The sequence below is a fragment of the Bos indicus x Bos taurus genome, chromosome 3, assembly GCF_003369695.1.
Source record: "Bos indicus x Bos taurus breed Angus x Brahman F1 hybrid chromosome 3, Bos_hybrid_MaternalHap_v2.0, whole genome shotgun sequence".
NCBI lineage: Eukaryota > Metazoa > Chordata > Mammalia > Artiodactyla > Bovidae > Bos > Bos indicus x Bos taurus.
The window spans coordinates 116,874,006-116,901,528 of record NC_040078.1 but is presented as its reverse complement, the minus strand read 5'-3'; the positions used below and the strand labels follow the sequence as shown (position 1 = coordinate 116,901,528).

Genomic DNA, 27,523 nt, shown 5'->3' with positions numbered 1-27,523 from the left:
ATGTCTTTGTCTGTTTTAAATGGCAGGAGAAAATATGTACAAGTCAAAATAACATTTAATATATTTTAACAGAAATGTTCCTAATAACGTTACTTCAAGTCCTACATCTAAACTGGTGACCACAACGAAGCCGGTGATCACCACCACCAAACCGATCACAGTGGTGAACCTGCCAGCCTCAAAGCCAGCTGCCACGAGACCTGTGGATGAGAGACCCGCAGCTGGGAGATCCGTGGCCACCAAGATGGACAGTGCCAGGCCCGTGGCCACCAAGACCGAGGCCACCAAACCCGTGGCCACCAAGACCGAGGCCACCAAGACTGAAGCTGCCAAACCTGTGGTCACCAAGGCTGAGGCTGCAAAACCCACGGCCACCAAGACTGAAGCCACTAAGACCGAGGCTGCAAAGCTCATGGCCACCAAGACCGAGGCCACCAAACCTGTGGCTGCCAGGCCCGAGGCGGCAAAGACAGCCACAGCCAGACCTGCAGCAGCCGCGAAGCCTGCAGCAGCCAAACCTGCCCCTGCCAGACCCCCCACTGCTGCCAGATCCATGGCCACGAGGTCCGAGGCCCCCAGGCCCCAGGCAGTCAAACTGGCTGCCAGCAGGCCCGGCGCTGCTAAGCCCGTGGGTAAGAAAGCCACCAGCTTGTGCTCTTCTCATTTATTGTGTCCAGGGCTTGTCCCCGGAGCCTGTTACAAGGCAAACCAGACACAGTCCTTGATCTGGGATCTGAGATCTAGATGCAGTATCTTGTAAGGTGTTGCTCTGAGCATAGAATTACCAGAACATTGCTTATTTTCTGTATTCAAAAGCAATCTTTCTCTCCCCTGCCGCGCACCCTGCAAGGCTGATGAGTTCCATGCAAAGAGCAAGTGAAATAAATCCCCCTGCCTTTGCTGCCTGTTCTCCCACACTCCCCACCCCAACTCCAAGCCCGCACCAGGGGAGCTCGGGAGTGACCCATTCTCTCCGGGATGTAGCATGTGGCCAGCCCCCAGCCCAGCTGGAGATGCTGTTGTCTTAGGCTAAAGGGAGAAGTTCTAAGCCGATGTAGAGTTTTAGACCCCGCCGCGGGAGTGGGAGAAGGATAAAGCCTGTTGTCAGCACTTAGGCAGTGAAAAAGATGTTTCTAGGCTTTAGTTCTGGAGCTAGACCTCCCTCCCTCAGACTGTGACCCCCAAAGTTCTGGATGGAGCTTTGCGGTTACAAGCCTTGTCCCCGCTGTGAAGCTCATAGCCGCAGAAAGGAAGCCCAGGCTTTGTGCTCTGCTTACCTTGTGCCATTTTGTTCAGCAAAGAGGAAGGTTAGAGCCAGACCATCCGTCTGTCCCTGCAGGCTGGACGGCATGCTGGTACTGCCCCGGGGAAGAGTACATTCCAGGCTGGATTTGATGATCAGGGGCAGGTGGGCTTCACGGGACTCAGACTGTGCTGTTTTATTTTTCCCTCAGAGAAGACGCTTAGAAGTTCCTTTGGAGTCACAAATTGAGTTGAAAAGTGAAGGCAGGATGTTTGTGCTCCTGAAAAAGTGGACATTGTCTTCATTTTATGAACAGAGAGAGAGCAGGGATTCCTTCAAAGAATTTCAGGTCATGCCCTGAAGTTCCATGATGTGTATTTAATAGACTAAATTATGGGGCTTATTCTGTCTTGAAGATTTCAGATTAAGCACGCTGGACTGTGCATTTTCAAAGTATCTTCTTAATTAGATTTTCAACAGGAAAAAAAAAAAGGTAGTGTTATACCTGGTAGATGAATGATGAGATTTTTGATTAATGTGAATTTCACATTTCGCATATGCTGGTAGTTACATCAGTCTTTCTCAGGAGCTTAAATGAGAAATTACTCCTCTGCCTCCCCTAAGCTTCAGATCAACTGTCTACTGGTACATATCTTTAAGATTTCACCTTTGGCCTATATGTTACAGTCATTTAGGGTTTTACTTTTTATCAATTAATTTTTTAAAGATTTTTTTTTTATGAAGATCATTTTAAAAACTGTGCATCTATTTAATTTTGTCTGTGCTGGGTCTGCGTTGATGCCAGGGCTATTCTCTAGTTGCAGTGGGCAGGGCTCCCCTTGGGTTATGGTGCACGGTTCTTAGCACCATGGCTTCTCTTGTGCAGAGCGTGGGCTCTAGGCGCACGGCCTCCAGGAGTTGCGATGCACCAGTTTAGCAGCCCCTTGGCGTGTGGGATCTTCCTGGACCAGGGATCGAACCTGTGTCTCTTGCACTGACAGGCAGATTCTTATCCACTGTGCTACCAGGGAAGCCCCTAGGGTCGTATATTGTATCTCATGCTCTCTACACTCTGCTCTATTCCGCAGTGAAGGCACCTCGCGAGATCCATGTGTCTGAGGTCACAGAGAACAGCGCCAAGCTGCACTGGGAGAGGCCCGAGCCCCCCAGCCCTTACTTATACAACCTCACCGTCACCTCGGCCCACGATCAGGCCGTGGTTCTGAAGCAGAACCTCACTGTCACGGACCGCGTCATCGGGGGCCTGCTCCCCGGGCAGACTTACCACGTTACGGTGACCTGCTCCCTGAGGTCTCAGGTCAGAGCCATCTACCAAGGCAGCTTCAGCACGAGTAAGTGCAGGGTCGCCTTAAGGACAGTCGGTACCCCTCTCTGCACAGGGTATCAAATGGGGTGGTCAAGGGAACAATTCCGATTCACTGGACCTTGTCCTGAAAAACAGCAACAAGGTTGCAATGAGATCCTGCACATCCTGGTTGTACCGAAGTTGATAAATTAACAAAACGGAAACTGGGCAACTACTGTGAACTATTACCCTGCCTTTGGGGTCCTGGGCTACTTGATGGAGGAAACCTGATCCATGGGGCCCGAGTGTAGCTACTTCCCAGGGAGGAAGAAATATGCCTGCGGAACCTGGCTGGGTCTCAGCCACCCACCGTGCCTGAGCGTCGGAAGCACGTTTCCGTGTTCAGTGAACGGAAAACACCCTGAGACACCCTCCGTAGGGAGTAACCAGGGAGCCCTTGGAGTTGCGCCATCCCAGGACCGCGGGACGTCCGCAGCCCTGCAGAAAGGGCACCGGCGTGCCCCTCCCCTGGGCCCGTAGTATCCTGCCCTGCCCTCTGCTATGTGGGCCCCGTGGTTCCTGTGCTGCCCCGGGGTTTGCCCATGCATGCTTTCCCGGTCTCTGTTCAGTACTCATGCCCCACCCTCCAAGTTCTCCTGGACCGCCCCCTTAACCCCAACTCTTCTCCACCCCTGCTGCTCCTGGGACGTGGAAGGGGAGGCTCCCACTCTTTTCTCCTGGGCCAGTGTCATTCACATCAAGGAACCATGAGTGAGGATGGGTAGTTCTCATCTGTTACCATGCAATGCAGAAAGATATGAATCCAAAGACCATTCAGCCCCAGGGCTCTGTTTCCTAGGACAGAAACAGCAGAAGTTATGTGGAAACTGTGAGGACCTGTTCCAAGTTCAGAGGTTTTCTCTGTTTGCTTGTTGAGATGAATCAGATATGTAGACAATTAGATAGGAGTTGTGTGTGTAGAGACTTCTTGGGGCTCTGTGTTTCAGTGGCCCACCATGATCCAGAAAATCAAGCCTGCCTCAGTCTCTTACTTTTCTGAGTTACTTACTAGGGGTGAATCTTCTTTTTCAGAGAAAATTCAGCCTCCACCTCCACAAACAGAGCGATCAGCCTCTAGTGCAACCATCAACCTAGTGGTGAGCGCAGACCGGTTGGCTGGGAGTAAAGCAGGTGAGCCGCTGAAAATCTTAGGTGTGTTGCAGCACTAAGAAAGCATTCTTGGGACTACGCTGGCGTGTCCAGTGGTTAAGACTCCGTCTTGCCATGGCAGGGGGCATGAGTCTGATCCCTGGGTTGGGAAGCTAAGATCCCATGTGCTATGTGGCGAGGCCAAATGTTAAAAACAAAAGCAGAGCTAAAAGCAGAACTCCACGGCCCATTCACACTTAAAAGGAGAAAGTCCAGTAAATTATACTATTAAAAAAAAAAAGAATTCTTCCAAACAGTTTAATCTGCTGGGGTTCTAATTTTCAGACCAGGAGGGACTTGTATGGGGAATGTTCCAAAGTGGCTCTCTGTGGTCCATCCTGGTCTTAACTTCCATATTCCAAGTTCCAAATGGTGGCTTACCTTGCCGGTCCCAAGGTTCTTAGAAAAAGCTGACCGAGGGCAGCTTTGGGGGACTGTAGCCAGGACTCAGGAGTCCCTTAGTCATTTCCCCGGTGCCTCGTCTTGGGACTTGAGTTTATTTGTGGTCTGTGATGCAGCACAGCATAGGGTTTCATCCACTCAGTGATTTAATTTAGTAAGAAACGACTCAGAAGAACACGAGACAGCTCAGTTTGGAATCCATGAAATTCGGGGGTTTGGAAGTGACTCACGGGATTGATGCTCTGGTCCCAGTTCCTCAGCATATACCCTGGCTTAATCTAGCCTGCCCTTCTCTTGGGCCTGAGCCGAGCATGTGCATGTTCTATGTGAAATCTGTGACAAGTTAGATGTGTTTCTGGAAGTGACAGCTGTTTGTTGTTTTTGTTCCTGGGCAGTGGAACTCTGGGCGACCCATAACCTCTCCTCCAGGGGAACGTGAGCTGTGATTGTTGATCTGTGGGAAACCAGTTATTGAAATGGCCAATATGCTTTGCTTAAGAGTATTCTGCCAAAGATATTGGTATTAATTCCACAGTCAAAATTCCATGGGATTTAGATATCTTTTTGGTTTATAGACCCCAAAGCAAAGGGTTTCCACTAATTATGGGGACGGTTTGTTAGTTTTGAAATTAATATGTTGGCTCCAGAGGGTGAGATAGTTAGATAGCATCACTGACTCAATGGACATGAATCTGAGCAAACTCTGGGAGATGGTGAAGGACAGGGAAGCCTGGCGTGCTGCAGTCCATGGGGTCACAAAGAGTTGGACAGGATTTAGCCACTGAACAACAACCTATTGGCCCCAGTCAGGAGGAGGGAGGTGTATTTCTTTACAGAGTTTGTTTCTGTTATGGATTAGGGCGAAAGGCATTTCCTGGGTGCTGAGCCACTTTTGTGGATCCTGGATGTTCAAGCAGCTACGCTTTCCCACTCTGTCCTGTATCATCAGAAGCAGCGGCACGCTCATTTTTTGAGCTGTGAGGATTCCCCATTTTACTCTTTCCACTGCAAGTTTTAAAATGATCCTTGTTTCTCCACCTCACCCTTTTTGTAGCGTCTGTATCCTAGCTCTGCTGCTGCTGCTGCTGCTGCTGAGTCGCTTCAGTCGTGTCCAACCCTGTGCGACCCCAGAGACAGCAGCCCACCAGGCTCCCCCGTCCCTGGGATTCTCCAGGCAGGAACACTGGAGTGGGTTGCCATTTCCTCCTCCAATGCATGAAAGTGAAGTCGCTCAGTCGTGTCCGACTCTTAGCGATCTCATGAACTGCAGCCCACCAGGCTCCTCCGTCCATGGGATTTTCCAGGCAAGAGTACTGGAGTGGGATGCCATTGCCATCCTAGCTCACCTGCGTTTAAATGAAACTGGGTGGCTTCCTCCTCCACACCTCCATCTCCTTGGGCCTGCTTGGAAATATAGGACTTGGTTCTTTTAGTTGTTTCTGGAGGAGTCTTGTCTGTTACTAGAGTAGTATTTTATTCCGCTGATGGACTTTCCCCCTGTCCATGTATACATGTGTATATCTACATCTGTATTTTCATATTTATCTATCATCTCTTAATTCAGCCATAACCCATAATGACTTTTGACATAAGGAGTTATTACAGAGAAGATAATAAAGTCAATACAGGAACTATGAAACGGTTACATACTTAGATGTTTAATGAGGGTCAGCAAACCAACTACTTATAAAGCTGCAAAACGTTTCAAAATAGTTTATATTTGGAAACAAGTTTAGGAATTGGTCTGTGATAGAGGTTGTTATTCAGCTGCTAAGTTGTGTCCGACTCTTTGCAACCCCACAAACAGAAGCACGCCAGGCTCCTCTGTCTCCACTGTCCCCCAGAGTTTGCTCAAGTGTGTCCATTGAGTCGGTGATGCCATCCAGCCGTCTCATCCTCTATTGCCCCTTCTCCTGCCCTCAGTCTTTCCCAGCGTCAGAGAGCCAGGTGTGTTTCAGGCTCCTCTGGCCTTTCCAAGTTCTTTCCTGACATAAATGTATGGGAATAACTCAGAAATTCATGTTACATTGGGTAATTAAGTTTCAACTTCTTAAGAGTTGTGTTAAAAAACTATAAAAACTTTCAATGTTATGACTTTTAACTTAGACTAAAAGAATGGCAGTAAGGATGTGGCATGATAGTTTGAGATGTAGGAGGAAATTGAAGTCTCAATGCCTCGGGTTTTTTTTTTTTGAAATATATTATTGAAGTATATATATTTGGAGTCATTGAAGTATAGTTGAATTACAGTTTACAATGTTGGGTTGGTTTCTGATGTACAGCAAAGTGACTCAGATATACATATATATTCTTTTTCATATGGATTATTATATGACATTGAACATAGTTCCCTGTGCTAAACAGAAGGGTCTTGCTTATCTATTTTATGTGTAGTAGTTTGGATCTGCTAATCTCAAACTCCTAATCTCTCTCTCCTCCCTTGCCTCCTTTCCCCTTTGATGCCCATCGGGTTTGTAGGCTTCTTTTCTATGTCTGTCTGTAAGTCTCTGTTTCATAAGTTCATTTGTATCATACTTTAGATTCCACATATAAATGATATCAAACGGTATTTCTATTTCTCTGACTTAATTCACTTAGTAAGATCATCTCTTGGAGAAGGCAATGGCACCCCACTCCAGCACTCTTGCCTGGAGAATCCCATGGGTGTAAGAGCCTGGTGGGCGGCAGTCCATGGGGTTGCTAAGAGTCGGACACGACTGAGCGACTTCACTTTCCCTTTTCACTTTCATGCATTGGAGAAGGACATGGCAACCCACTCCAGTGTTCTTGCCTGGAAAATCCCAGGGACGGGGAGCCTGGTGGGCTGCCGTCTGTGGGGTCGCACAGAGTCGGACACGACTGAAGCGCCTGAGCAGCAGCAGCAGCAGCAGCAGGACCATCTCTAGGTCCGTCCACGCTGCTGCGAATGGCACTCTTTCATTCTTTTTTTTGTGGCTGAGCCGTATGACATGGTGCGCATACCCCACATCTTCTGTATCCATTTCTCTGCTGATGGACACTTAGGTTACTTCCATGTCCTGGCTATCGTAAATAGTGCTGCCGTGAACATTGAGGGGCATGTATCTTTTCAAATTAGAGTTTTTCCAACCCCTTTGATTTCTGCTCATAATCAAGGGACCATGGATCAGCTTTTGTCTCTGCTCTGGGGGTTTTCTGCAGCCCGTAGCCCACCCAGCATGGTGCTTGAGTTCAGAGAAGCCGTAAGGGACTCACTAGGATTTCACCAAAGATGGGGTCAGGACTGATGACATTCTGATTTCAGAGTCCCTGAGATCGGTGCATGTTGTTGCCACTTGTTGGTAACTTCATAGAGTGTGGGGAATGTGAAACTTCTAGAAAATTTGATGCTTCATTGAGAGAAAATAATTGGGAATAAATTGCACAGTGAGATTTGGGGATGTGTTTGGTCTTCTTATGTGTGGTCCAGAAGGGATAAGAATATATAAACAGTGTTGAGTTAATATAAACAACACAGTCTTTAAATAGGCATCTTGCTGGGCTGTCTTGTTTTTTAAGACTGAGTCACAGATTCAGAAGTAGGAAGGTATTCTCAGTCCACACCTTCAACGCTTAGGTCTCCTCTCTTCACGTGACAGAGAGAAAAGAGATGTTAAAACCGGGGCTTGTGTGTCTTTCAAGGTGACGACTGGTAGTTAGATTTGTATGAACCCAAAACCTTTCTCCTTCCTTCTGACCTGTACAGAACCCTCAGCCCCAGGACCCGAGTGCTGTTTCTCGTGTGTGTGTGTGCACAAGTATGTATATTTCCCCCCAGTGATTCAGGTCAGTCTGAAAGTATAAATTACTTGCTCTTCTTAACAAGGTTCTGCATAACTGATCTCTAGCCCACAAGTAACAAAACAGTGCTGTGCCTGGAGAAGTCACTTAGCAAACATTTGCTCGTGAACATATGGAGTTACACGCACACACACATACACATACCCCGTCTTGAAAGCTCTTCTTGAATTAATTGGGTATTTACTTTAGAATGTATAAATTCAAAATGCATAAACAGATCAGGAGATGAAAGCTTGCTTTCCTCCCTCCCAATGCCTCCCTTCCCTCTCTCCCATATAATTAAGATGTTTTAGAAACTTCCTCAGGGGGTAAAACATTTTAACAATATTCATGTTTTGGCAGAAAGAAAAAAGAATAACAACAAATCATCGTTTATAAGTAACTTTACAAGTACAGTAACTGTATTCTTCCTCCGTAGTTGTATGTGTATTTCACATCTGAGTGTCAATTGCCACAATATGCATTCTTTCTGCAAACCTGTATTTTCTAGGCAATGCAGGCAAGTATCAGTTTTAACGCCAGCATTTTTATGTGAACATGAATACAGGTTGATTCTTTTTGTTTTTTGCAGCTCCAGTTCACTAGAAACGTGGTTTGTGCTCGCAGAGATGTGGCCCTTTCTTGTATAGTAAATGCTAGACACTTTTGTCTGTGTGCCTTTTTTACCTCATGAATAAAAGATTTCCTAGGTTTTGATTCTGTCTTTAGGAACTGAATTTTGTCATAGTTAGCCACTCTGGGTTTGGGGAGCATGGTGACCAGTGTTTGAATCTGTGCAGGAATCTGTGGGCCAGAATCCTGTGAAATGAACAAGTGTCTGATCCGTGGCATCCAGTGACGGGGAGGAAGACTGGACAGTACTAATACCTGAGTTTTCGTTGGCGTTTGTTAATGTTCACCGCTTTGGAAATGCACATTTGATAGGTACTTCTTTACCAGAAGTGTGACACAGGCCCAGAACGTGAGGACACCCTAGCGAAAGGATTCTTTGTCTCCCCTGATGAGGCCTGGCCCTGTTTTGCATGGAGTGTGAGCTGTGGCATCAGTGTGAGGTGGAATGTGAGTAAGGCAGCAGTGTGAGACGAAGGTTGACCACAGCAGCAGACCGATAGCATCAGGATTCCAGGCTTTGCAGTCCTACACGATGCATAAATAAGTATTTACTTATTTATTTTTAGCTGTGCTGGGTCTTCGTTGCTATGCGTGGGCTTTCTCTACTTGCGGCACGTGGGGGTCTATCCTTCTTTGCGATGTGTGGGCTGCTCGTTGCGGTGGCTTCTCTTGTTGCGGAGCACAGGCTCTAGGTGTGTGGCCTTCAGGAGTTGTGGTGCATGGGTTTAGTTGCTCCGTGGTACATGCAACTTTCACCGACTGTGGACTGAATCCAGGTCCCTTGACTGGCAGGCAGATTCTTAACCACTGGACCACCAGGGAAGCCCCATGATTCCATTTTAAATGGTTAATCCTTTTTTTTTTTCCTCAACAAAATATAACAAGCCCTGTGAAAAGAGAAAAAATCCCCGCCCACTTTTTGCTTTTCTCAGCATCTAAAAGAAACACACCCACTTTTCTGGGATGCATTTGCTGCCTGAAAATGGCATTTAGTAGCAATTAAATGTATCTTCCAGTGATCATCACAGTCTTAAAGCACAGACTACGATAGGTGTTTCTGTAGTGTGCTTCATTCCTGCTGGTTTGGAGGATACTGCATTTGTATTATGTTTCTGTCACCATCTCTCTCTTGTTTCTCTTATTTTTGGCTGAAGAAGCCTTGGAGATATATTTTATATGCATATGATTAGTAAAGCAAAGATTCTGAAGGTTTCAAACAGCAAAAAAAAAAAAAAAAAAAGACCTCAGAAAATTTGCTTTTTTAGTGTTATAGAATGAATCCTAAACTATTGACCTACCTATGTATGAAGAGATGTTTCGGTGCAAAAGGGAGTCAAATAACTAACAAAATCTGTAGCATTCATTTTAGTTACTCTAGAAATTAGCAGTCTGTAGAAATGACCATGCTTTGTCTGAGCAGGCATTTCTGGGTCAGTTACACAGCTCAGAAGGAAATAAGTTCACCAATGTTTTGCCTCCTTTATTGATTCTAAGATGCACAGATTTTCCCACCGTAGTACTTCCAAAATGGAAATGTGACTTGAAGTTGATGACATGTTGTGTCTTATTGGCAGCATTTTCTCTTACTTAGCGGAATATAAAACAATAATGCATCATAAAATTAAGGTATCTTAGATTTGATGAAATCCAGTATTTGTGTGTTCTACCATGAATATATAGTGTTGGCTGCCATAAAATGATGTGATGTGGAAAATATATGATTTTATGTTGATAATAATTTAAAGAACAAGCTTAACCCCACAAACTGAGGTACGTTAAATAGCTACAAACACTTTCTCTCCTTGGTTGAAGAGACATAGCCATCTTCAAGGCAGTGTGTTTATTGCTGCGTGAGAAGGTAGCTAAGTTAGCTACCATGTTTAAATCATGAGGGGTCCCCAAGGGCATTTGGCATTTTTTTTACTGTGAAGCATAAAAGTCTTATGAAATGATACTTTATTGGTTAAGACCTGAAACTACATTTAACATACAGCTACAAATACATTTAAAATAAAGTCAAAAATGCAGAAAATATTTCCTTGGTAATTCTGAGTCAGTAATCAAAATATAGACGTGGGAAAGTTTTATTTATTCCAGCCAGTTGTATCTGCTTCAGAGGTTTGGAAGCGCTTCACATCATGTCAACAGTGTCTGGTCCGAAGGCAATTAAACCTTCTTGTTTTGAAGCCATTAAACTAATAAGGAACATAATTGCACGTATTTATATCTGTACCATAAACACTTTCCACTCCTCTTAAGCCCCACAATTTTGCTTAAGAAAGTACTGAAATATTGATAACTTGCTGGCTTGGAAAATGTCAAAGATGATGCCTTTAAAAATGCTACTTTTAGACACTGTAGAAATCTCAACTGATAAAAGACAAGAATTTCCAATTTAACATGTTTTCAGTTTTAGATACCTTTTTCTAGTAATAAAACAATAGATACTCATTGTGAAGAATTCAGAACATACCGAAAAATGTTAGAATATAAAACCTCCCATTTTGATGCTTGAGAACCTACTGTGGATCTCCACTCAGTGCTCTGTGGTGACCTAAATGGGAAGGAAATTAAAAAAAAAAGAGATATATATAATCTATGGCTTCCCTGGTGGCTTAGATGGTAAAGGATCCACCTGCAATGCCAGAGACTTGGGTTTGATCCCTGGGTTGGGAAGATCCCCTGGAGAAAGGAAAGGCTACTCTACTGGAGTGAGTAGAGAAGAGGAAAGAGAAAAGGAAAGGCTACTCTACTGGCCTGGAGAATCCCATGGACTGTATAGTCTATGGGGTCACAAAGAGTCAGACACGACTGAGTGACTTTCACTTTCATACTTTTCAGGGTTTGATCTCTGGGTAGGAAGATCCCCTAGAGAAGGAAAGGGCTACCCACTCCAGTATACTTGCCCAGAAATCCCGTGGACAGAGCACCCTGGCAGGTGTCATGTCCATGGGGTTGCAAAAGAGTCAGACGCAACAAATATGTGTACTATAGTGGACTCACTTTGCTGTACAGTAGAAACTAACGCAACATTGCAGAGCAACTATACTCCGATACAATTTAATTTAAAGAAACGGAGAATCCCAGGATTTTGTCTTTAGATACTACTGAGGCCCATGTTAATTTATTTCTCTTGGTTCTTCAAGTGTCTGTGTGTCCAGAGTGGTCGTGTCCTGATAGCTCATTAGTAAACCTTACAGGTCTTGGCAGTGACTCCTGCTGGAATAAAGGATGTAGAATGCAAGAGCTGTGGTTTAGTGCTGGAGAGCAAAGGTGAAGATCAAAGGAAACTGGAAAAGCCAGTGGGTCAGGGAACACTGTCCTACTGCAGGGCTGCCTGCAGGCTGGGCATCCTCGGGTCTGCTTCAGAAAGCACAGTGCAGTAGGACCTAAAGAGAGAAACACGGTTGGCCAGGACGGGAATGCACTTTGAATAAACAACGTGGAACCGACCTGGGCCCCTGGGGGATGCTGTAGGGAAGAAAGAGGAGGGGATGAGGTGACCATTCGGCCAGGTTCCCACACTAATGGGGACCCACTGCTAAACAAGGGATGTGTGTTTGTGGCTGAATGGTCTTACTTTGCTCAGTCCCCTCTTTCCTTAAAACCAGGCCTTCTGCCCCAGTGCTGGCACTTATAAGAGGAGGAACATTGGTTTTGTGAGTTATCATCACTTTATCCCGGCCTCCTCAGGTCTTCAAAAAGCTCTGGGTAGCATTGCTGGCCTTCTGGGCCTCTGAAAAGTCTGCAACTCAGAGATGCTGTAATTGTGGGGCCACCTTCCTCCTGCAGGGGTGATAGCCTCCCCAAAGTCACCAGGCAGTGTCTTAGACCAATTCTGAGCTTCAATCCTGTGCCTGTAAGTCTGGTCCCTTGTGGCTGACCCAAGCTTTGGTTTTCTATCTGAAGACCCAGGTCTTTCCTTTAACTTCTTAGTATCAACCAGCATTTGCAGAAGCTCACCACCCCTGCCACCCCTGCAGCTGGGGAGAAGGCCCCCAGAGATGTGAGCCTGGTGTGTGTGTGTGTGTGGAGAGGGGAGCAGTGATTCACACATGTAGTTACATAAACAAGTAGCGTTGTCCACTCCACGGGCTTTGTTTTACGTTTCTCAAATTTTCCACGAGCTTTGTTTTACGTTTCTCAAATTTTCAGATAACAGTTGATATTAATATTAATGCGTCTCTCTCCCAGCCCGATCTAGAGTTTGCCAAAAAAACTCTGTAAACAGAAGTTTTACTGTGTGTGAACTGTAGACTTTTCTCTCCAGGCATGGTGGAAAATGTAGCTTTCACTCTGCAGCTGGGCTGTATCAGAAGCATGCATTTAAAATGCATTCAAAACATAAAAGACTTCCTTAACTGGCAAAAGAATGCTTCTCTGTCTTCAAAATAGCTTTACTAGGTGACATTTTCGCTGTTGTGAGTTTTACATCAGTGTTAGCACTTCTTTTGGCTTGTAAACTTTGGCTGGTCACAAAGTTAGTAGCTACACACACACTTGTATGCATATACGCACATACTCATAAAGGATTTTCTTTTCCCACTTTGACTTTTGTTTTTCATCAACTTGGCTTGTAGTGAAATGGAGAGTCTTGTTTTTGAACAATGTTCTGACAGAATTTAATTGCTATTTTGCCAAGGAGTAGAAAACTCCAAGGTTTTAAAATTTAAGTTGCTTCTCTGGGGGTTGAGCATTGAAAGAAATGTAGACTAACTGACTCAGTGATTGGAAAGGGGAAAACAAGTTCATTTCATCTGAAATCATCCGATAATAGTTGCCAACATTTGAGATTCCAAGTACAGTCTGTGAAGCCCTTTTATTGATAGGACTGTATTTATTGCTCTCGAAGCTGTAGGTGATTATTATGTCCCCCTGACAGTATGGATATCGAGGCTCTGGGGGGTAAAGGAATTTTTCCTTCTGGAAACGCTTCTGCTTTCTTTCTCTGACAGCACTGAGATTAGACCTTCAGCTCCTCCTGCGAGGAGCAGAGTCACTTACACATCCGCATTAATCATCTTTCCCCATCTTGTTCCTCAAGATATATGTAAGTTGCCAAAGGACGGCGGAACTTGCAGAGAGTTTGTATTAAAGTGGTACTATGATTCCGTAACTGAAAACTGCGCCCGATTCTGGTATGGAGGCTGCGGTGGAAACGAAAACAGATTTAATTCGCAGGATGAATGTGAAAAGGTTTGCCCTCCTGGTAAGTGATTCTGATCTTGTGTTCGTGGTTTTTGTAGATAAAGGATCCAGGCCAAGCATTCATCTTTTAAAGATGTTTAATGATAATGATGCTGATAGATTTGAAAAAGAAGGTAAACTGGATTTTCGGATGAGGAAGTTGTACAAATAAAATACATAGTATTCATTTTCTGAGTTATTATTATCTCCTAAAAGCGTTTTTGCCAATGAGGAAACATGGCTAACCACTCCTCACCCTTTGGAAATATTCCTAAGCTGCTGGGACTTCCCTGGCAGTCCCGTGGTTAAGACTCCATGCTTCCACTGCAGAGGCTGTGGGTTCAACCCCTGTTTGGGGAACTGAGATCCCACATGCCACCCTGGTGGCTAAAAAAAAAAAAAAAGAAATATTACTAGGTTTCTGGTATTCATAAATATTGTAACAGAAATGATTATTGGGAAAATAATGTAATGAAAAATTAATAATAGCCTCTATATAGTCTGTGTGCCAAGTCGCTTCAGTCGTGTCTGACTCTGTGTGACGCTATGGACTGGAGCCCACCAGGCTCCTCTGTCCATGGGATTCTCCAGGCAAAAGTACTGGAGTGCATTGCCGTGCCCTCCTCCAGGGGATTTTCCCGACCCAGGGATGGAACCCACGTCTCTTACATCCTGGTATTGACAGGCAGGTTCTTTTCCACTAGTGCCATCTGGAAGCGCCTATACATATAGTCTGCGCTAAGTCCCTTCAGTCATGTATGACTCTCTGCGGCCCCATGGACTGCAGCCCACCAGGCTCCTCTGTCCATGAGATTCTCCAGGCAAGAATACTGGAGCGGGTTGCCATGCCTTCCTCCAGGGAATCTTCCCGACCCGGGGATCAAACCTGGGTCTCTTTTGTCTCCTGAACTGGCAGGCGGGTTCTTTACCACTAGCACCACCGGGGGAGGCTCTGTATAGTCTATTCATCTTTAGATAATCCTGCTTCCTCTAAATAATAAAGTTGACAGCAAGGCCATCTGATAGCTCTATCGTGTTAGGCAAGTTGATTGATAATAAAGTCACAACAGCTACACAGGGAGTCTGGGGCCAGCGCCGAACGGGAGTGTTGGATTTGCTTAACGGCCAGGCGGGTGATACCAGGAGATAGAAAGGGCTCAGAGGACACAGAGAACCCCGAAGTCCAAGCTAGGAAACTCCAGGGAGCCGTTGAAGGAAACGAGCTGACGAGTGAGATTGATGGTGAAAGCCAGAGGCCATGGACCATTTTCATGAGAAACACGATATTCTTGCGGGTCAATCATGTGACTTTCCCCCCTCTTCTGCCCTTCCATCCTCACCCCCTCCCCACCCCTCCAGTGCCCATCAAGCAGCCCGGAGTTATCGCCGCGATGGGGACCTAGGCGTGGCCGACCAGCGACACATACCTCTTGAAGAAGAAGGAGTCAGCCATCGCCGTCGTCTTTGTAGGAGCTCTGGGTGTAGATTCCCTCGCACTGTACGTCTCATGCTTTGATTTACACCCGGACTTGGGAGGAAGCCTCTGCCGCGTAACCTATCAATATGGTGCTACATGTGTCTGTGGACCTGACCCTCTTCGTCTCCAGGCGATTCCATCGTACACTCTGAACGTTATGTAACCCACTGCTGGCGTTTATGTGAACGTTCCCATAGACTCAACTTCCCTCTGGAGTTTCACGTTATGCCTCTTTCAGGCAAGTGTAAGATCTAGAAAATAAGCCCCTGACTTCACAGCTACCCTGTATACTTCTGCTTGGTTCGTTTTCTTGCCTCTTTATTAAGCATGACTTTAGATGGAAAGCCTGTGTATGGAGAAGAAACAAGAATCCAGCTTTTTCATCCCCCCCGCCCCCAGTCTCCTGAAGTAGATTTCAAGCTGATTTTCTTTTTCTAAAGCTTCTAACAAACTAGTTAGAAGGAAGCAAAATCCCTTAACCTTGGCGCACTGTTGTGGGACCAACGCCTTAATTAAAGAATGAAAAGAAAGTCACGATAGAGAAGATTTGTTGGCGTTCCTCTAGTGTTGTGTGTGTGTTAAAAAAAAAATTTTTTTTTTGTGTGGGGGGATTTAATTTTAATTTTAAAATTTTTAGGAAATTTATACAAAGAAACTTTTTAATAAAGTATATTGAAAGTGTGGGTTTGGCGTTCTTGGTTGCGTTGTTTCTATATAGCATCTGTCGTCAGAATCTCCCCAGGCCGGGGGAACTGGGCCCTGTCCAGGTGCATAGTCTTGCACACCACCCTCTGATGTCCAGTGAAGGGCAAAGGTGCTCTATCTGACAGAGCGTGGGAGACCCGGGGGGTCCAGCCCACCTGCCCTCCAGCGCTCCATGACCAGGTGGATCACAGTCTTTGCTTAGGGCCCCTGGAGTCTCCCTGGCCTGGCCTTCACGCCCCACTCTGACTTGTAGCTGTGTCCCAGAAACGTGGCCTCCCCCACTGCCTCTTTGATAACTGTTTCACGGGGGCTCTGTTTGCTTCCATCCAGAGGCTGAGAAGTGGGAGGTCTCTGGCCCAGGACTCCCCAGCCCCTTTCCGGAGTCTTAGACAGACCATAAAGTATCTTTTTCCTTTAAAGACCCCCTTTCTCTTTCCTTCAGAAATAACACAAGAAACAAAGAAATACATATTTAGGCGTTACCTCAATTCCACTTAGGAAGGAAAGCGAATTTCTGTGATGAAGTACAAGGACCCAGGCAAGGGCCTTTGGTAGAGCTCCTTGGGTGGGGACAGAACTGCTTTATGTAAGACGGGGGACGGTCTGTCAGTTACTCTGTTGATGGAGGTGAGAGAGGACGAGTCAGCGCTTGTCACAAGCCACGGAGATGGGTGGGGAGAGACTGGGTGGTCACAAAGACCCCTCACTCCTTGTGATTTCCACCCAGATCTTTAGGTGCAATTTCTAAATTCACCAACGCACTCAAAGGGAGCACATTTGCCTAGCACCTGGAGGAAGAACTGAGTTTTGTCCCTGAGTACATCTGCCAGAGCAGGTAGACCAAGAGTCAGGGATGGAGGGGAGGACCGTGTGGACAGAGGGGAGCCCTGCTGGAATCTGCAGGAATTCGGGGGAGGACTTGGCACTTCACAATCCATGACTCTGGGGATTTGAGTTTACCTGCAACTTGCTGGGGCAGAGAGCCCAGGTGACCATCAAGGCAACGTTGGGGGCGATTGCAAAGCTTTGAGGACTCCCAAGAAGCTCTCATGGTTGGGGGGGGGGCCTGGACCACCCCTGCCCTCTAGGGCACACTGCCTGCCTCCCCATCTTTGTAGGGCCCTCCATCCTCTCCCAGTTGTGGAGTCTGGAAGTCCAAAATCAAGGTGTCGACAGGGCCGTGCTGCCTCAGAAGCCCACAGCGCAAGCCTTCCTTGCTTTTTCCTGCTTTCTGGTGACTCCTTGGTTTGTAGGCACGTGAGTCCCATCTCTGCCTCTGTCCTCACATGGCCATCTTCTTATAAAGATGCCAGTTACGTGGGACTAGCACGTGTGTGTGCTAGGTTGCTTCAGTTGTGTCTGACTCTTTGCCACCCTATGGACTCTAGCCTGCCAGATCCTCTGTCTGCAGGATCTTCCAGGCAAGAATACTAGAGTTGGTTGCCTTTTCCTTCTGAGATCTTCCCGACCCTGGAACTGAACCCGGGTCTCTTAGCGTCTCCTGCATTGGCAGGCGGGTTTTTACCACTAGCACCACCTGGTAAACCCACACGAGACCAGGGTGTATAGCCTCATCTCACCTAACTATATCTGCAATGGCCCTATTTCCAGATAAGGTCAGATCCTGAGGTCCTGAGGGTTAGGACCTCAGCATATCTTTTTTTGGAGGGTGGAAAGAAAGACAGTGAAGTCGCTCAGTCGTGTCCGGCTTTTTGCGACCCCATGGAATGTAACCCACCAGGCTCCTCCATCCATGGAATTTTCTAGGCAAGAATACTTGAGTGGGTTGCCATTTCCTTCTTCAGGGGATCTTCCCGACCCAGGGATTGAACTTGGGTCTCCCGCATTGCGGGTAGGTGCTTTACCGTCTGGTAGATGGCTGGGGGACACAATTTAAGCCATCCCACATCCACAGAGGTGGGCTCCAATTCCAGCTCCCACCTCTGATGTAGAGGCCCTGCCAACAGGAGGGCAGCAGCTGCAGTGAAGAGTGAGTCTTGTTTCTTATCAGAGTGAGTCAGTTTCTTATCAGCCCTGGCTACTGAAACAGTGGCTGCGGGATCCTCAGGCCACTCCTATTCATTTCACACTCGCATCCCGGATGCTGCTCAGAGCCTTTCCCCTGTGGTCCAGTGCTGGCTGGACACCTGGCCCCAATGACCGGAGTGGAGAAGCCCTCGGCTTGTTTCCGCCCCACTTCCTCTTTACTCTCCACATTGGAGGGGTTTTCTGGGCTGGAGCTCCGTCCTGGGCTCCAGAGGTGAACTTCCCTGTTGGTCTTCATTGTTCTCTCTCACCATTCCCCCCCACCCTGGTCTCCCTTCTGCCACGGGGTCCCCTGCTGACTCTGTCTTGGGGTATAGGTTGTCGGTTCTCTGGAGGAAGCTGGGGAGCCCGCTCCTGGGCAGTCTGGCTTCTGTGAACCTCCTCTTCCTCCCCCACAACCCCCTCCTGGGGATCACCTTCCCCACAGACCCTCAGCACTGGTGTCTTTAAGCAGGAATGAAACCTCCTGACGAGCAGTGGCAGCCAGGTGGCTTGGGTCCAGCCAGATTTTCAGGTCACTTAATCTACAAGAGATTTGCATGACCTTGCCACATTGACTGCCACATCCTTCCTTTCATTCAGCCAAGGGTCAGGGTCCTAGGGCCCAGAGGTCAGGCCCATGGTCAGTTGAGATCTGGTCTCTGGCCCCTGACTTGGTGGTGGTGGAAAGGAATGATCAGACCCTGGTCTCCAGCCCTGGGTGTTTCTCTTAGGGCTTTTGGATGGGAGCTGGTCCCCATCAGCACAGATGGGGCTGGTCCCCGTGGACAGGTGGATGTCCTTTCCTGATGCCACTGAAGTGGGTCCCTTCCGTCCCCCCCAGGAGGTGAAGGAAGAGCACGATGTCTTCATAAGCACATTATTGTCCCCAGAAGGCCCCGACCCCTCCCCTGGCCCTCATCTACGCCATCAGCGACTGGGGCTACCCTGCAGTCGCTCTGAGCGGGGCCCCCAGCCATCAACTCTGGGAAACGGTCCACCGGGCACTTGACACCAGCTTCTTGCAGGAACCTGAGGAGTGAAGCGCTCTGAGCTCCAGACCCCTAGTGCAGGCTGAACACTGCTCCGCCCACACCTCTGGATGTCCCAGGAGTGAGCCTCGGCACCCCAAGTCACCCCACAAGTGTGTGAGCTGGCATCAGCACGCGTTAGTGGCAGGCTCCTTGAGGGGACGGGAGAAAGCTCGTCATGTGTCCATGGTTTGACTTCATAGGCACGCTCTTGAACAAGCCGCCTTAGCCCCAGAGTTCTCCTCCCCCAGCCACCACGGCAAGTCTCCCCTCCCCTTCCCTCCTCCAGCTGCTTAAAATCCCCTCCACCCTCACAGCGGTTTTCAGATCTTCCTCTTGGTGGGAAGGAATGCTTAGACCGAGAAAACCAAAACCCAAGAGACGGCAGAGTGGTGGACCTCTTGTTTCCTGCACGGTACACATGGGGTCTGTTCACCCATCGCATTAAAAACAATCAACTTTACATAAGGTAAAATGCATCCCCTTCTGTGTGTGGCTTGATGAGTTCTCACAAACGAGTGCATGCAGGCAACCCTCACCACGTGCATGGTGGTCATCACTCCCACAATCCCACCCGGCAGCATGTATGTGTAAATGAACAGCAGTTAAAGTGTTCCTGACTTTTCTCCCAGTAAATTTGCAAGTAGAGATTTATCCCAAGGAAACCGTCAGAGATGCACAAAAATTTATGTTCGAGGATATGGCATTAGGTGCAATGACAAAAATGTATTAGAGATTATCAAAATGGCCAACGAGAAAAGGATGCTTAATCAACAAAAGAAAAATACAGCCATTAAATATGTCGTAATGCAGGTAAATGGTCCTTGCAATTAATCAATTGATGTATATGATACAATGTTAAAAAATATAAAGATCTGTATATTTAATATGATACTTTCATATACATGTGTACGTGCACACATGTGTACTTCTTTTTGGTGAGAAAAAAATAAAAAATACAACAAAATTTAAGCAGTGGTTATTTCTGGCGTGGCGATTTAATGTTCTTTAAATGTTTCTACACTTAAATTTTTTTCTAAAATAAACATGTATTACTCTTATCAAGCAGTTATTTTAAAATGGAAGATATTTTTATATACAAATGACACTATTTGAAAATTTTAATTGTTTTATAATCTGTGTTGTATGGACGTCCTTAACCACCTATCATCATTCTTTCTTTTGTTCCATAAGTGCTTACTGAACGTGTATCATGTGCTAGACCAGGTCTAGGCACTAGAAATGCAGTTCTGTTGGAACTGACCTAGTTGGGGGAACCAGACAATACAAATGCAGCTATAAAATGTGAGGAGGTGGGAAGAGAGGAGGAGAAAAATAGCCATGGCCACCTTTCCGATTCCCGTGGTGCCATTAGCATGTAGGGATGCCCAGGAAGAGAAAACGTGGTCTTTGGGAGAGCTTAAATCAGGCCGCACACATCACTGCAGCCACACCTCACACTCACACCAGGGACGCTCAGATGTGCAGAATCAGGCCCAGCTGGAGGGAGAGCTGCCGTCCTGGGGACCCCATTCAGCCACCAGGTGTGTGCCCTACTCAGCTGTGGCACTTTCCCTTCCCAACGTCCAGACCTCATCTTGAAGCTGCATTTTACCCCAAAATAAGTTATAAAAAGAAGTAGAACAATCATGAATGGGTTCAGTTATCCCAGATTTTCAGTCTCACATGAAGATCCCATTTTCACATAATTCTGCCTTGTTAGTGGAGACAATTAGCTAATTAATTCATATGACAGCTGAGCATATTGTATGCGTTCCTCTGGGCTTTTAGGGTGAAGTAGAGAACAGACCAGACAGGATCCCTCACCACACAGGGCTTATGTCCTCCTGGCGGGAGACACACAGAATGCAAGGACCAAGATGAAGAAGGATCAGTTCAGCTCAGTCACTCAGTCGTGTCCGACTCTTTGCGACCCCATGGACTGCAGCACGCCAGGCCTCCCTGTCCATCAACTCCCAGAGCTTACTCAAACTCATGTCCATTGAATGGGTGATGCCATCTAACCATCTCATCCTCTGTTGTCCCCTTCTCCTCCTGCCCTCAATCTTTCCCAGCATCAGGGTCTTTTCCAATGAATCAGTTCTTCATATCAGGTGGCCAAAGTATTGGAGTTTCAGCTTCAGCATCAGTCCTGCCAATGAATATTCAGGACTGATTTCCTTTAGGATGTGAAATGTTGTTGCTGAACCATGAAACATGCTGGGATTCTTGGCCTCTGGAGGAGAAGAATTCATTCAGTCAGGGGCCAGAGATGAGGCTTGATCACTCAGAGCTTTTGTGTCATAAAGTTTTATTAAAGTATAAAGGATATAGAGAAAGCTTCTGACATAATCAGAAGGGGGCAGAAAGAGTGCCCCATTGCTAGTGTTAGTAGTGGAGTTATATACCTTTTAATTAGCTATTACAATGAATCTACCAGACCACCTGACCTGCCTCTTGAGAAATCTGTATGCAGGTCAGGAAGCAACAGTTAGAACTGGACATGGAACAGGACTGGTTCCAAATAGGAAAAGGAGTACATCAAGGCTGTATATTGTCACCCTGCTCATTTAACTTCTATGCAGAGTACATCATGAGAAACCCTGGGCTGGAAGAAGCACAAGCTGGAATCAAGATTGCTGGGAGAAATATCAATAACCTCAGATATGCAGATGACACCACCCTTATGGGAGAAAGTGAAGAGGAACTCAAAAGCCTCTTGATGAAAGTGAAAGTGGAGAGTGAAAAAGTTGGCTTAAAGCTCAACATTCAGAAAACGAAGATCATGGCATCTGATCCCATCACTTCATGGGAAATAGATGGGGAAACAGTGGAAACAGTGTCAGACTTTATTTTTGGGGGCTCCCAAATCACTGCAGATGGTGACTGCAGCCATGAAATTAAAAGACACTTACTCCTTGGAAGGAAAGTTATGACCTACCTAGATAGCATATTCAAAAGCAGAAACATTACTTTGCCAACAAAGGTCCATCTAGTCAAGGCTATGGTTTTTCCAGTGGTCATGTATGGATGTGAGAGTTGGACTGTGAAGAAAGCTGAGTGCCAAAGAATTGATGCGTTTGAACTGTGGTGTTGGAGAAGACTCTTGAGAGTCCCTTGGACTGCAAGGAGATCCAACCAGTCCATTCTAAAGGAGATCAGTCCTGGGTGTTCATTGGAAGGACTGATGCTAAAGCTGAAACTCCAATATTTTGGCCACCTCATGAGAAGAGTTGACTCATTGGAAAGGACTCTGATGCTGGGAGGGATTGGGGGCAGGAGAAGGGGACGACAGAGGATGAGATGGCTAGACGGCATCACCGACTTGATGGACATGAGTTTGAGTGAACTCCCAGAGTTGGTGTTGGACAGGGAGGCCTGGCGTGCTGCAGTTCATGGGGTCGCAAAGAGTCAGACACGACTGAGCGACTGAACTGAACTGAATCCTTAGTACAGAGTTTAAACTGAGTTGTTTGTTTTGTAATCATCAGTTCCAGGATTAAAGATAAAAACGTTTTATGTGACTAAGGAATGTAGAGGGAAAAAAAAATGTTTGTCCTTTCCTCCTCCTCGAGAATTCCAGACCCCTCTCTCCTTGGGGACCCCCGGACTTCTTATCAACCTGCCTAAGAATTGACTCTCAGATGGACTGGTTAGATCTCCTTGCAGTCCAAAGGACTCTCAAGAGTCATCTCCAATGCTGCAGTTCACGGGCATCAATTCTTCGGCACTCAGCTTTCCTTATGAAGATGTATATGCAGAATCTAAAACACATGATACTAGTGAACTTATCTACAAAACAGACATAGAGTCAGATATGTAAAAACCATCTGGTTACCAGAGAGTGAACGGGGGATGGGCTGGGAGACTGGTATTGACATACACACGAATGTATATAAAATAGGTAAATTATAAGGACCTACTGTATAGCACAGGGAACTCTACTCATTGGGAAAAGAATCTAAAAAAGTGGATGTATGCATATGTGTAACTGATTAACTTAGGTGTTCAGCAGAAACCAGCGCAACATTTTAAATCAACTATATTCCAATGAATATTTTTTAAAAAAGAAGCAAAACGTGGACTTGATTTTGCAGGAGGTGACCAGGCTGTGGGGCAGGAGGCAGGTAGTGCTGTGCTGGGGTGGCTGCCATGTTTCAGGAGTGGGAACACCATGGGCCTCATTGAGAAGTAGACGGAAGAACACCTGAAGATGGTGAGGGAGACAGCCAAGGGGGTAACTGAGGAGAGAGTTTGGGGCAGGCAGGGCTGTGAGAGCAAAGGGTGTGCATCAGATGGAGGAGAATGCCATGAGCTGGGCTGTGTTGCATGAGAGCAAGGGGCTGGGGGACCCTTGGGAGCCCAGATCACCCGACTAGTGACATGGAGCCATTGTTCAGCAGCTCCATCCAGGGACTGACAGCAAGGTCCTTGACCTCTACAGGATCCACTGGTTGCCATGTGTAGACCAGACATGAGGTCAATGAGGGGCTGACACCAGTGATGTGGTGGCGACATTGTGGTGAGGCTGCGGCAGAAATTCACATGAGAGGCGGTGGTGACAAGGACTGAGCAACAGCAGACAGAATGAAGGGGGAACTCCAGGGACACTGATCTAAAATACGAAAGAATTGATAGTAGCGTGGAACTACAACCAGCCCCCCGCTGTTAGATCATCCGTCCTGACTTTGGTTCAGCAAAGTGTGGTCCCAGCTGCAGGACTTCTGCCTGGAGACAGATGTGGACCTCTTTCTGAAAACCGTTCTTTGCCAGACTGTACCGTGGACTCCAGCCTCACTCCTGAGCTGTGCCCCTGATTCAAGTGTCTACCTAGTGCTTTCTGGGGCAGCTGCAGACAACCTCCAGCCTGGCTGTGTGGATGGAGGTGGCTCGCCGTGAAAGAGCACCTGTTTAGAATTTTGTGAGCAAGAACTAAACTTCGACTGGAGTGATGTGCTGAGGTTTGGGGCTGTTCTAGAAGACAGTACAGTCTTAATGAACACAATTGACTTCTGTCCAGCAGCAGCTATGTGTCAGGCTTCACACACATTATCCCAGGCCGTGTTGTCTGGTGGTGGTCACTATACTAGCTGTCCAGTTGATGAAACAGAAGGTCAGAGTGGTCCAGGTCACCCAGCTATGACCTAATAAAGGCTGCATCTGACAAAGTCTTTGTGACCCAGAAGTCCTCCCCGAGTTCCCAAAGATGTGCTGGTTCCCAGGGGACCTTTACTCTCTTTATCCAGAGGCTCTTTGGCAGGAAGTTGGTCCAAGTTCTGACTCCACGTCTTCTTCCAGCACAAAGTTTGCCCTTCTCAGCTCACTTTTCAAGACCTTCTGTAACTCTCAGTGGAAAGAAATTTTCGCTATCCTTCCCTTTTCCTTTAATGACAGTTTTCCCATCATTCTTTTCCATTATTCAGAGCTGCTCTGGCTCAAGAAGGACTCAGAGAAGCTGGATATTCTGGTCTTGTGCCTGGTTCTCTGGGGCTGGGTCATTGGGACATCTGTTTGGACGGTACTATTAGCACATTTCAATCATTTCATCAACTTGACTGCATTTGGGGATATAAGTGCCTCCCCCACCACCTTTAGAACTGTCTATATAGTTAAAAAAAAAAAGTCACAAAGAGTATGACTGGGTGCCCGTCTTTCTGTAGGAAGCCAAGATCCCGAACCCTTGAGATCAATTTGAAATTCTCCCCTACAGCGATTCAGTTTCAGGGAATGGTTCAGATTTTGCTGCCAAATTTCCCTTGTTGTCAGATTTCCAGCTGGACCTGGCTGTCTGTCAGGAGTCAGGTTCTCTGAGTCCAGCCGTCCGGGCGTGGCTTCCGGAGAAGATGGGTGCTGCTGATGGTGCCAAGCCACGGGGCTCTGGTCCAGGGGGTGTCCGGGGGTCCACGCCTGCTCCAGTTGCGGTTCAGGCCTCTGGTCTTTGATGCTGCCTGTGCCTTCTGCCTCCACCTGGAGCCGAAGTGCTGTCCTTCATGCCATCAGATTCTCAGGGAGGTCTTCTTGTTTGTTTGGAATCCCAGCTTCAGATTTGGACCATCCTTCAGAGATCCTGCAGCCCAGCCTGGAGCCAGTTCAGAGATTCCTTTCCATACTATTCCTGACTCTGCAACCCCAGGGTGGGCATGCAACTGCCCAAGAGTGAAACACTGGAGAAAGAGTATTTAAAAATCCAGTCATGACAGCCCAAGACACTTGGTAGCTGGTGATGGGAAACAAACAAAGTAGAAAGGACCTCTGTGCATAATTGGGACACTGCCCAAGTAAGACTCAACCTGGAAAATAGATAGGATTTTCCTGCCTGAAGTCAGAGGTGTCTGTGAAAACCTTCAGGCCGCTGGTACAAAAAGTCATCTAGTGGAAAGGATTTGGGTAGCTGCAGGGCGAACCAGCCAAGCATGTTTGAATTCCAGAGGAATTCTAAAGTTCCAGCGTCCACACAGATTTTCCAGGAGGTGTTAGAAACAGAAATTAGAAGATGTTAGAAACAAGGCTGAAAAGTTGGGGAACCTCTATATACGTGAGGAGAAAAAAAAAACAAAACTCTGTTTTTAAAGATTCAAATTAGAGAAGCTGAGCTGGATGGCAGCTCTGGCTTAAGGACTTGCTAGGTCATTTGTGGAACAGTCCTGGCGTGGGTTCTTCTAAAAACAGACCCTAAGTTTTGGCTGCAAGTCGCTTATGTGGGAAGGTAGGTGAGAAACACAGATGTGGGCCTTGAGAAGCAAGACAGAAAAGTCGAACAAAAGCGTGTCAATCTGAGCAGGTCACTGCTGTGGTTGCAGTGGGGGTGAGTGGTGGGGCTGCAGCACGCCAGGGCCCGGGCAGGAGGTGGGGAGAAGGTGATGGAGAAGGGGAGCTGGTGCTTATCTCCTGGTGCACCTCCTTTTTTGTGGGGCTACTGTGGGGCAGGGAGGAGGGTTGTTAAGGCCCAGCTGTTCCAGGCTCCCTGCCCACACTGTTAGAAACAATTCTCAGCCCAAGAGACTGGGAATCGTGGAAGCAGAGAGCTGTCAATGTGCCTGCAAACACCATGTCGCTGCCTGTGCGCTCAGAGGTGGGCTGCGGAATGTGGCATAAACAACACAGCCACCTGCCCGTTTGGACGTGAATCCACGGGAACGGAGGTCCAGACATAAAACCCAGCTGATGAGAGAGTGCTGTCTGGAGAGGACAAAGACACTGCACATCTGGTTACTCCAGTGGGGAGAGAGGAGGAGATTCACTGACTCAGCAGATAATCTGAGCTCCTACTGTAAGCCCACTGTATGCCCAGCAGACGGGGACTGGCAACCTGCTTTGGTAAAGGACCAGCCTGTGTCCTGTGGTTCCCCCTGACCTGCCGTGGTGTGAATTTTGGCTGTGCCTCTGGTTGCTTAGCTCCCTGGGTCCTGTCCTTTTTTGAAACCAGACCTGGTTTTCCAGTCTTCCCTTTGTGTCTATCAGCTACTCAGCATCCTCCCAAGAAAGTAATTTTCTGCAGGTTTAAGCAGAGAAGTTTCTATCGCTACTTAGAACCTAGACTGGTACACACTCCATCATTCAATCACATGTTACAAATGTTTGTTGAGCACCTAACGGGCCAGGTATTGTACGAGGCACTGGGATACGGGGTGAAAAATACACATACCCCACTTGCATGGATCTGATGTGGCAGGGGGGATGGGCAGATCTCACAGTAAACGAGGATGTACCTGCAGGCAGAGGGCATCTGATGAGCTTTTGGGTGGTTAAGGCAAGTCCTTCTGAGGAGTTGATTTATAAGTTAAACCGCAAAGGCAAGAGGGAGCTAGGCACAGGGAGACCTGAAGGAGGAGGAATCCATGTTGGGAGGAGAGCTGGGTCAAGGGCTCTGCTGAGTTTGACATGCTGAGTCTGGCGTGTTGGAGAAAGAGAGAGATCGCTGGAGGGGCTGGAGCACACGGGAGGGGGTGGTTAGGAAATGCAGCCCTGGAGCAGACGGAGGATGCGGAGAAAAGAAGGTGTGTTTGGACTTCTTTGAATCAGTAAGTCAATAAGCAGAGTCAGAAAGACTTGCTACGAATCAGACACAGGGCTAAGGAAAGGGAGTTAAATGGTTGATGCCTTTTACTGAGACGAGAAACAAATGAGGGATAAATGGTGTTCTTGGGGCGCCATTTGCTTCTTTTTACAAATGAGTGGTGGAATCAAGGATTCCCTCGTGGGCTTTGTCACGTGGGATCCTGTTGAATTTTCAAGTCAACAGTATCAGAAGGGCGACTGAAGTTCAGGGCAGTGTCTGGGACCGGAGGCATGGATCGGGCACTTTGGGGGAATATATGATACAAAGAAAGTCACAGATTTTCTAGACAACTCTAGACACATCTAGGATTCCCTGGTGGCTCAGATGGTAAAGCGTCCACCTGCAATGCGGGAGACCCAAGTTCAATCCCTGGGTCAGGAAGATCCCCTGGGCAAGGAAATAGCAACCCACTCCAATACTCTTGCCTAGGAAATTCCATGGATGGAGG

The 27,523-nt window shown here is 47.1% G+C and overlaps 1 protein-coding gene across 7 annotated transcripts in view; it reads left to right on the top strand.

Moving 5' to 3' along the window:
- COL6A3 (collagen type VI alpha 3 chain) overlaps nucleotides 1-15,938 on the top strand; it is a 90,876-nt gene extending 74,938 nt beyond the window's left edge. For 6 of the 7 annotated variants that reach the window (XM_027537997.1, XM_027538000.1, XM_027537999.1 and 3 more), the window contains 5 exons: nucleotides 73-632; nucleotides 2,332-2,595; nucleotides 3,642-3,740; nucleotides 13,636-13,800; nucleotides 15,138-15,938. In XM_027537997.1, the coding sequence (XP_027393798.1) occupies nucleotides 73-632; nucleotides 2,332-2,595; nucleotides 3,642-3,740; nucleotides 13,636-13,800; nucleotides 15,138-15,181 (1,132 nt within the window). In that variant the 3' untranslated portion in view covers nucleotides 15,182-15,938. The remainder of the gene's footprint in view (nucleotides 1-72; nucleotides 633-2,331; nucleotides 2,596-3,641; nucleotides 3,741-13,635; nucleotides 13,801-15,137) is intronic. The other variant, XM_027537998.1, reaches the window with a different exon arrangement.
- The last annotated feature ends 11,585 nt before the right edge of the window (nucleotides 15,939-27,523 follow it).